Genomic DNA, 10,640 nt, shown 5'->3' on the forward strand with positions numbered 1-10,640 from the left:
GCATATTGATGAGTACGGCAGAAGTCTACGGGAACTCTGACTTTTGGCTCAATTTCACTCTAAAAAGTCCGTCTGTTGTCTGTCGCGCTGAGTCCTGTGGCCCATTTCCCAACCCCTTGCATTTTATAGTCTTTTTTTCTTTTTTTTTTTTTACTATGTAGCCTAGGTGAGCCTAAGTTCACAATCCTCTTGCCTCAGCTTCCTGAGCCCTAAGAGAGTACAAAAATGCACCATCATACCCTGCTGCTAAGGCTATAGAAGGGGAGAAAAGGTACAGGGGTTGAAAAACAAGGACCAGATAATGAGATGGTTGATAAAGACGACAGAGGCAAGGCAAAGGAACAGAAGGGGAGACAGTAAGACGTTAAAGAGTAAGAAGGAAAGGGGAGAAGAAGCCATAATTCCACGCTGGTGTTGGCTGGCCCCAGCCTCCTCTGTCTTTATTGTGTCTCAGGGGTAGGATGGCCCTTTCTCTGTTGTCCCACGGGCACGCGCTGCTGGGCAGTGTAAGGAAGACAAAGGAAGGTTGAGGATTCTCTCTGGCCTGGTCTTGGTGTCTATGTCTGCTGCCAAGGCCTCAGACCCTGCTGGGCTTTTTGGGATCTTTGTTGTTCTTGGCTGGCATGAAGGCATACAGCTCTTCGATAAGCATCTCCATCCGGGCTGTGACCTCAGTCACCGTGTCGATGACCAGCCGCTGCTGCAGCTTCAACTTATTGTTCTCCCACAGGGCCTTGTTCTCCTCCTGGAAGACGCGGTGCTCCTCGCGCAGGACATGCAGAGCCCTGTTCTCCTCCTGCAGCAGCCGGTTCTCCTCCCGCAGGGCCTGCAGCGCCTGGTTCATCTCTCTCAGCAGCTGCAGGGGTTGAGCGCTGTCAGGTAGGTTAGGGCCTACTTTGCCATCCTCTTCCCCAGATGCCCCAGACAAGTTGTTAACCATCTCCCTCAGGGCACGCAGTGTCTTCGAGTCCTCCTGTGTTGTGGGGGGCCCTTTGGGGTCCTCAAAGGGGGAGGAGTGGTTTGGGCTCTGATCTGGCAGAAGCCCTGAGTTATGGGACTCCTCCTTGGGTGAGGAGATGGACTTGCCTTCCTCAGTGGAAGCTGCATTCTCTTCTGCCTGGGCCCAGTAGGCCTGCCTCTGCTCCAGCAACTGCTGCAGGGCCCGGTTCTCCTCTCGAATGAGCTGTAGGGTGCTCTCTTTGCTACGCTGGGCAGGCAAAGTGGTGTTGTCTTTCTTCACCACTTCCTGGGAGGTTGTGTCCTTGTGCAACAATGAGGAGGTCTGACTCTCCTCGTGGCCCAAAGTGACCTTGTGCTCTTCCCAAAAGACCTGTAAGATCTTGTTCTCCTTGCGGAGGGCTTTGTTCTCATCCCGTAGGGCCCGGTTCTCATCCCGAAGAGACTTGTTCTCTTCCTGCAGCTGGTACTCCTTGGCCAGCCTCCTGTGGTGCAGCTTATGGTGGAAGGAGGAGGGGGGAGAGAAGTAAGGTGGTTGCAGGCGGCAGTTCTCATTCACCCAGCGCCCATCCTGGAAGACAAACATCTCATCGCTGAGCTGCACCCGGGGAGGGTTGTAGTCTAGTTCCAGGTCGGCCTGGGAGGTGGGGCGCTCCATGGGGTCAAAAGGCATAGAAGAGAAGCGGTTGAGTGGGTAGGAGTGCTGGCTGGCTACCCTGCGGCTCATCCGAGGTAAGGCAGCCTGCCTGGAGCAGCGAGGAGTACTGTACAGGTTGTGGAGCCTCAGGAAGGGCTCGGTGCCCCTCTGTGGAAGAAAAGCAGAGAAGCTGTTAATGGAGGAACTGTTGAAAAGAGTGCTGGTGAACCCAGAGATGCCTTCACGTGACCTCCAGGGATCTTAATGAGGAAGTATAACCAGCCTTTGTATTCCTGGGTAGCATCCTTCTGAATTAATGAATACTGAACCATGGTTCCTAGGGGGAAAAACTGAGCCAGGTTCCTATAAGGCTCAGGTCATCAAATTTCTGTGGACTGATAAAATAGAAGACACTGCTTCTGTTTATAGACGCCCTCATGGATATGCAGACTTACAGTGGGTGAATCCTCTACCGTGAGCAGAGCTTATCTAACAAGCTTGCTCCGTGGGGCACAACACGGACCCATGGTAATTAGGAAGAGTCTTTAGCCATATGTTTAGATGTCACTGTAAGCAGTGAAGCCAACAAGAAGTACAAAAGATTCAAAATCATACTGGCATATAAACTGAAAACAAGACATTTTTCCGGGATGGGCGTTCAAACAAGGGGCACCTTACCCCCAGTTCTTGGCTGTACACCCATATACAAACATCTCTGTAGATCCAAGAAAGACCATAAATATTCTATGAGCACTAATGCTGGTATAGTCAAAGTTCTATACATCCATAACTATAAAATCTATAAATAATTAACTACACACTGTGCAGGCCTGTAACCCCAGCTACCTCAGAGACAGTGCAGGTAGGAACATAAAACTCAAAAAAGGAAAAGACACAGATAATAAGATCCAATCATATAGCAGAAATGAAAGGTACTTATTTTACAATCAACCTTTTTTTCTTCTTCTTTCTTTTCTTAACTACTTATCAGTTACGTGAATCTGGGCAAGTTGTGTGACTCCCAGTTTCTACAAATTTTAACTTGGGGAAACTGCACCACCTTGAAGAAAGTGTCAGATTCCTCAGGGCTGGCAGGATGTCCAGCTGGTTACGTGGCTGCATTTTCCTGTATAATTCATTTAACCCTCACGATGCTGGCAAATGAAATACTATTTTAGCCTGGACATCCCTAATTGGAAGATTTTTCATTTCCAAAGTGCTCCAAAGTCTGAAGTTTTCTGAAGCATCCAAAAAAGTGAGAAACCCCACACTTGCCTTCATGCGATGACTCAAGTACATAAAGTAGTGTGTAAAATTATCATGAGCTGTATATGATACATATAGATAAATAAGTAGATAGATTCTACAGATATATAGATAAATAGATAATAGATAGATAGATAGATAGATAGGTGGATAGATGGATAGCTATAGATAGATAAATAGATTATAGATAGATAGATAGATAGATAGATAGATAGATAGATAGATAGACAGAGTTAGTGTTTATACATGGGTTCTATTCCCTGAGAAGTCTCCTTTCCTCTCTCCAAAATCAAAAAACAAACAAACAAACCCCACCCCTTTAAAGGGTGCCTCCCACACACACAGCATCCTAAGCATCCACGATGGGTGGGTTTAATCATCAACTTGATACAACCCAGAATCCCGAGGAGCTCAGTGAGGAATTATCTGGGTTGAGTTGTCCTGTGGTACAGCTGTGAGGGATTTTCTTAATTGGATTGATTAATGTAGGAAGACCCAGTCCACCCTGGGTAGTCCTATACCCAGGGTTTGAGTCTTGTACTGTATAGAAAGCAAGCTAAAAATTAGAAGTATGTGTGCAATTAGTCTCCCTTTGCCCTTGACTCTGGATGTGACTAGGTGTCTCACATTCATGCCTTGCCGTCCTCACAGTGATAAGCTGTGACCTGCAATTGTAAATCAGAGAAGCCCTTTCTCCCCTAAGCTGTTTGTAGGGGGGCATTTTATCCTAGTAACAGAAATAAAACCCGGGGCAACAGCCATGTCATCATCCTGAACCTAGAACCCAGAACAGAGGTCCCGAGCCCCAAGAGCTCTGATCTCAAAACTCCCATGATTGAGTCCTACAAATAAGTTCTTGTTTCTCCATCGCCTCTAAAAGGAGCCTAAACATGGCTGCTCTGTCTGCTTCCTGGGTTCCTAAGAGGACAAGCAATAGACAAGCCATCACAAAGACCAGAGAGTCCTGCTGGCACTATTCAACAATTCCTGTTCTAAACCACCATGAAATACTGAGTATATTGCTTTACAAAACGCTCTGCCACAATTCAAGCAACAAAACTGAGCAAGTACACACAGATTCAAGACTCTGAGCCCCCTTTACCCAGTGCTCACAGCCCTCCTGTCTTCACAGTAGGGGAGTTAAGCCTGGGTCAGTGATATTCCCAGGTTCCTTCTATTGGCTGAACGAATATGATGACCTGGGTCCTGACAAGAGGTCTATCTGTGCTTGGCACATTGTGGAGAGGGTCTACTGAGCCTAGGAGTTTTAGCCAACAAAGGGAAGTCTCTTCTTGGTCTTTGGGACATGTGATAGAGACCAACAGGTGAAAAGAACAAAGTTGGCTCCTTCATGGCAGAATGGGAGCCACGTTGTAGGAGGGGAGGAACATGTGGCTAGGAGGTGCAACACATCTCCGTTATGTGTTTGAGAGGTGATGGAGAGACTGTCTTCAGGAGCAAGAAACAAATAGGGTACTCATAGCTGTGACCTACCAATGTGTTGGTGCTGAGGATCCAGGAAGAGCCCTGAGTACAAACAGGGCCCTTGCAGATGCCTGAAACCCTGCCTATGGATTGGACTCCTTCCCGAGCCCCTCCTGATATTTCCTTTCTAATGAAGATGCTTTAAATCACCAATAAGTGTGTGCCACACTGTTCCCTGGGATCCTGAGAAGCAGTAGAGTAGCCGACTGGAAAAAAAAAAAAAAAAGGACCAGAAGGCAATGGGAAAAGACACCACCAGACTCTAACTGCTGCTATATGATTTCTAAAGACTGGAACTCTTGGTGTGAAATCTGCCCAGATGGAGTTATTGGGGGTGGGGTGGCCTTCTACCTAAAGAGTTTGGGAATGGGTCTGGACAATGAGCAGCCAAACTTAGCGGACACTGCTGGGGTTTGAATGTGTCCTCTACATTTCATCTGCTGGGAACTTAATCCCCAAAGTCGCATGGTAATGGTGTTTGAGGTTTGAGAAGTGAGACCTTTACAAGGTGGATTGGACCATGAGGGAATGGCCAGACACATTCATGGGTCAAGGAGCTGTTGCAGGAGATTGTTATAAAGTGAGCTTTCTGTGCTTTGTTTGCTGTGTCTCATTAGAGATGCCCTCCGCTGTGTTCTGACACAAGGAGGAGCTTGCCAAAAGATGACCAGGTGCTACCATAGTGCCTTGCTCTTAAACACCCAGCCTCTGTGCTTTGTGAACTGCCTGGTCTTGGGCATTTTGTTACAGTAAATGAAAACAGAGGAAACAGCACTGAACTTCTCTCCCCTACTTGTAAGACATAGCTACTACTACCCAGAAGAGATGTGCGCATGCTCCCAGAAAGTCCAAGCTGGTTGACCAAGCTTTTAAAGCACCTGCTTTGCCAACACTATTGAGGGTTAACTGGAAGGGAATGCTCAGCCAGCTGAAGTACTTTTAATGCACATGAAACTGAAGGGCACCGGGGTCCTAGAAGGAGAAACCACAGTGCTAACTTCACAGCTGAGTTCCACTGTCAATTAAAAAATAAACAAATAACTCACCTCTCTAGTGGTATGCTTAAATACAATGTTTGTTTTAATAAATGCTAACAGATGAAAAGATAATTCACAAGGTAAATGTGATTGGTTTTGATAGAATTTTAATGCCAATAGCAAAGAGAATAAAAAATGTCAGATGAAGTCAACTCATGGTTTGATAGAAGCTAAAACCTTGCCCTTGCACTATTCCCGTTGGCATTGACGAAAGGGAAGGAGGAAAAAGGCAAGGGGAAATAGAGTAAGCACCAGGAAGTACTATCAGAGGTCATTGTGACCAAGATGTAGATCTTTCATTGATGACCTAGCAATAATGATGTCTTAATGAAACTCACAGATTGCTCACTGGGGAGAGAGTCTCTGTAGAGGAGGAGCTGGGAGAGGAGTTGGGAGATCAGTTTCTTAGACAGGAAATAACACTGCCATTTGCAAGTCGGTGTGCTACAGGAAAATAGATGTGAAAACACTCGTGTTCAGTGTGAGGAGGAAAAAAGTGGGAAATCAATAAGATCCGAGAAAACCTAAGGGTGACAACTAGTGAATCATAACGTTTACAGTGTAATTGAGAACGCCAGTCACCCACCAGGGCTGGAAGCTGGGAGCCAGAGGTACTGTTATAACTCTCTTCCAAATAGAATGAGCTCAACTCAGAACGAAGCCTCATGGGGCGCAAAGCTTGAGGGTTAGCAATCCAGGGGAGGGAAGGGGAGACACTATCTTCTAGAAGCAAGAGAACAATTAGAGCTAAGACATCACCTGACCCCAGTAAACAGGGTGATAGGCTGGGCACTGACCTGGGTTAAATTGATGTTCTGTCCTTACTATAGAACCTCCCAATTCCCACAGCTGTGAAATCTCTGCCTTACACTTGTGTGGCCCCCTGTGGCCACCACATGATGCCAGCAGCACTCCATCAATATCCTCCCTCACCTTGTTGCTCATAGGAATCCTCCCCCCCCCCAACTATCTTGTTTGGGGAGGTAGAGTGAGCAGAGAGGTCTTCCTCACAGGCCTGGGAGGTAAGTCAGGTTACATCATCTAGTTATCCATGACTACTTCCCAACCCAGGAGGACCAGTCGAAGAGTATCCTGGCAGGTTGCCTGGCTTGTGTCCCCATTGCAGGTAGGCCTGTAATCATCCTGTTGGTCATGAATATATTCCAAAAATGATATTTATGTCCTTCCTTCTATCTATCAGATTATTGAAACAATAGACCCCAAGATATTTCTCTAATAGTCTTATGTTTGGAGAAGGTAAAGGCTGAAGGCCAGTGCCATCAAGAGCGAGGGAAAGATTGTCTCTCAGAAAAGGATTTCACACAGCCCTTATAACTTGTCAGACCACGCTGCAGGAGAGCCTGGGGCTGAGATAGTGATGCTGGGCTGGACCACACCCCAACCAGGGCTACTTTGTGATGGGTACCTCTGGCCCTCTATTGAAACCCAAACTTCATGTCCAAGATGGACCTGGGGAATGAATCATTAGACCTCTTTGTTCCTCCTTCAAGTGTTGCAGCACTGAATAAATCTCTTCCTGCTTTTCAACATCAGTCGATTGCTTAGTTGGACCTATTGAAGACTGTTGACTATACCTGGATGGTATCCTCAAGGCCACATCTGGCCATGAGAAACAAATCTCCAGTCAGCAGTGACCCCTTCATCACACATCCCTTTACCATCCAAAATCCAAGAAGCTGCACCAGGTCCTACAGCCCAGGAAGTGGGGCTGGAGGTCAGGGGGACCAGAACCAACCCAAGTCTCCTCAAATCACCTTTCTCCTCCACTGCTAAGCTGGTTCTGAGAGCTGGGGATGGAAATCTGTGCCATGGGTAGACGGATGGAGCTTTCTAATCTTTCCACCCTATGACAATAATGAGAGCTTTGTGTCAGCTTCATTGGATTAAGAAACACCTAGGGCATTAACAAGACACATACCCTCGTATGGATCTGTGTGGACTTCATCAAAAGGGGGTGGGAGTGGGGCAGATCCTGGACTGAATAAAACAAGTTGATCTGCCATGATGTGAGGCACTGGCCCCACCATAGCTTCCCCTGAACCAAGGGCCAAAATAATTATTCCTTCTCTTAACTTACTTCTTGCCGGGTATGTGGCCACACAGGGAGATTATAACTACTTTCAAATCTTATTCCCAACCCCGTCCCCACTCCCACATCTAGGCTGTCATCTCCCATCTGCCCCTAATATCTGGGCTGGTAAAGAACCAAAAGAACCATACCCATCCTCACACACAGTTTTACATATTAAGAATCAGACCTAGCAAGGTCCTTTGTCCTTCCAGAAGATGATCAGAACATAGTTCCCTAGTATTCTGGCTCAGCTTTCCTGAGCTGAAGGAGACGGGAAAGTGGCTGCTCACTGCAGTGCTGTAAGGAAAACACGTACGCAGGCTGTTTTCCTTGCCTATGTTTGCTGAGCTTGTTACAGTTACACTCATACAGAACTCCAATGAGAGAACCACCCTCTTTTGTACACACCTCCCTGGATAAAATTTTAGATAAGTTACCTGTGCCTTGGGTCCCTCCATCCTACATTTCACCCCCTCTGGCTGCATGACCCTGGTCTTCCAGTGAGCTCTTGGGGGGGAGGGGGGGACTCTGGAGAAAGCAAGGCCACCCCTTTGTGACATAGCAGCAGAAGAAACAGTCAAATCCACAAAGGCATCCCACCAAGGAAATTGTTGCATGCAGGAGACCTAAGGACCACAAGCTGCACGGGGTTTAACCACTCACTGGCCTCAAAAGGAACAACTGAATGTCCATCCCTTAGTACCTATCTTCAGTCCATAGCAGGGCTTAATTCCTTTGGCAGCTGTAAATGGGACACATGCTGGGGTGTCAGCTCTTCACTCTCGTACATAAGATTTCAATTCTAGTTCAAGTTCAACTCTAGATCTCCACAGATATCCAGAGTAGTTATACAACAGCACATAAGGAAGGGTCTCCTTTGATAAAGTTAGAGTTTTTCTTACAGTATCATCAAACCTTGAAAGACTAGCACTGAAGGGGGGGTGGACTGATCATCTAACCCAGCCCCCTCATTCAAAGCCAGAGGCTCCCAAGGTCCAGAGAGACCATGTATCCTCCCTCCAGACACACAACCACGGAAAACCCAAAATGACAAGAACTGGATCTGCTGACTTCCTTGTTCACTCTATAAGGTCTGGAAACAGGGTTATTGTAGCTAGAACTGGTAAGTTACACCCTTCTGTGACTGTCCCTACCTGAGGTAGAATCACATTGATTGGAATTTCTAGGCTCTCAGATCTGGTATCTCTCTTTCTTGTAAAATTTGGCCTTGAGTGCTGTGAAAAAGAAAAAAATAGATTTCTCCTTCTCCACCCAGCCTCGGAGCCTCAGTGGCTCACCTAAAATACATAACTATTACACTTATGCCTCCTTACAAATTAATTATATACCTTATAATAATCTCCATGTAAAGGTATGTGTGAATGGTACCTGACCAGAAAGAAATCTTACTGATCACCGAAACAGAAGTCAATAGAGGAATTAACTAACATAAAAACCCCACTTAAAGTCTCTGAAACAGAGAGAGCTGCAGGTCTTCCTGGCTTTAAACTATTATTTCTATGTCAAGAAAGTAGCCATACCAATGTGAGATGCCAGGTATAGGTCTTATGCAAAAGCTGGTCACCAAAACACTCAGAACATTCCAGAGGTGACATCACAGAACAATATGGTGGTTTTCAGAGCTCATGGTTTTTCTCTAAGCAGCTCAGGTGGGAAGCGGTCTTCTGTAAGCAGGAAGAGTTGGTTGCTGCTGGCTGTGCCCACGTGGCTAGCCAGAGTCAGTGTGACACACAATGGCCCCAACATTCACACTTATTTGGTCACCCCTGGCTGCTGCTCACGCCTCACTGCCAGGCTGGTTTGAACCCTGACCCCCACCCCTCCCCCTCCCCCTCCCCCTCCCACCCCAGCCTCCCTCCAGAGATGTCATCTACTTCAACTGCATTACTTGGGAAGGGAGAAACAGTAACTTTTCAGACCTGGGGAGGGTTTGGCTGCTACTGTGGGGCTCTTCAGTTCAGTTCCACTCTGACACTAGCTACATGGCATTACTGTGCAGGTCCCAGAAGTTAGGGGCTCAGCCCTGTAGTATGGCTTTCACCTGAGGGACCAATCTCAGGTCAAGGCCACCTATCCTTGATCTCAGATCAGCTGTGAATCAGGGGCTACCCTGACCTGTCCCTCGGATTCTGTAGTTGTCTCTCAGAACTCAGGAAAATGCTTTTAGTTAGGATCACAACTTTATTAAGAAGCAAGCAGCCCAATAGGGACCTAAGGTAGCAGAAGAGGATGGGATGGGAGGGTAGTGTCGTAAGCTTCAGGCCTTCTCTGCACTCAGCTGCCTCCCAGCATTCTCAGCGCCAATGTCTGAATCCTGTTGCTTACAGGACGTTGTGGAAGATCATTATGTGGGCAAATTTAATGAAATCATTGGCCTTTGATCATTTAACTAAAACACCACTCCCTTCCTACTTCCCCTGAGGTAGACATTTGCTAAAAATTCCAACCTTCTAAACCCCAAATGGTTTCCTCTGGCAACTATCCCCACTCTCCTAAAGCCATCATTCCACTAGGTAGCATAAGCTGATATGTGCTCCAAAGGAGAGCCTGTCAGGAAATCTAAGGGTTTTAGAAGCCCTGTTCTGATAGAAAACTACAATTACTTATACAATTTATATCACATGTAGATGTTGCATTAAGGCCACAACACCTAGTCCCTCCATCTTTAGTTCTGTCAGACCCATCATCTCCAGAGCCATTAAAGAGCTACCATGTGTATCTTAGTTCTGTGTGATTTTGCCCCTTGGGGTAGGGAGAGAGTGGTGACCCATGGTCAGAAGATCCAGAGATCCTGAAACTGGTCACTTGAGTCTCCAGTACCCAAACTACAAGCAAATCTTGGTATAAGAAAATTCAAATCTACAAAAGCACAAGATACACACAGAGAAAAGTCAGAGGCCAGGTTCACTGCCAAAGATGTAGCGTCTACAAAGAAACTTCAACTTAAACCATTTTTAAAACTGGTGTGTGTGTGTGTGTGTGTGTGTGTGTGTGTGCATGTGTGTTGTGTGCTGGTGCATGCGGAGGCCAGAGGACAACCTTGGGTGTCATTCCTCAGCTGTTATCCATCTTGTATTTTAAGACATTGGCCTGGTACTTGACAATCAGGTGAGGATGACTGCCCTCGAGCCCCAGGGTTCGCCTG

The 10,640-nt window shown here is 46.7% G+C and overlaps 1 protein-coding gene across 3 annotated transcripts; it reads right to left on the reverse strand.

The window, feature by feature from the left end:
* Positions 1–360: 360 nt before the first annotated feature.
* Positions 361–9,203, reverse strand: Spert (spermatid associated). 3 transcript variants are annotated; one of them, XM_021182006.1, is made up of 3 exons: positions 9,016–9,203; positions 8,629–8,709; positions 361–1,762 (listed from the first exon to the last, which is right to left on the reverse strand). In XM_021182006.1, exons 1-3 carry the CDS (start codon positions 9,088–9,090, stop codon positions 578–580), a joined length of 1,341 nt encoding a protein of 446 aa, XP_021037665.1. In that variant the 5' UTR covers positions 9,091–9,203; the 3' UTR covers positions 361–577. The 3 variants fall into 3 exon arrangements, with proteins under 3 accessions (XP_021037665.1, XP_021037666.1, XP_021037667.1); XM_021182007.1 differs by lacking the exon at positions 8,629–8,709 and having other exon boundaries at positions 9,016–9,202; XM_021182008.1 differs by lacking the exons at positions 8,629–8,709; positions 9,016–9,203 and adding an exon at positions 7,912–7,979.
* Between the last annotated feature and the right edge of the window lie 1,437 nt (positions 9,204–10,640).

The sequence above is a fragment of the Mus caroli genome, chromosome 14, assembly GCF_900094665.2.
Source record: "Mus caroli chromosome 14, CAROLI_EIJ_v1.1, whole genome shotgun sequence".
NCBI lineage: Eukaryota > Metazoa > Chordata > Mammalia > Rodentia > Muridae > Mus > Mus caroli.

Coding starts and splice junctions, on each gene's coding strand:
- Spert (XM_021182006.1), bottom strand. CDS start 9,090: ATGTCACCTCTGGAATGTTCTGAGTGTTTTGGTGACCAGCTTTTGCAT. Junction 8,710..9,015: donor ATACCTGGCATCTCACATTG/GTATGGCTACTT, acceptor TCTTTTTCACAG/CACTCAAGGCCAAATTTTAC. Junction 1,763..8,628: donor TCAATGTGATTCTACCTCAG/GTAGGGACAGTC, acceptor TTTCTTCCACAG/AGGGGCACCGAGCCCTTCCT.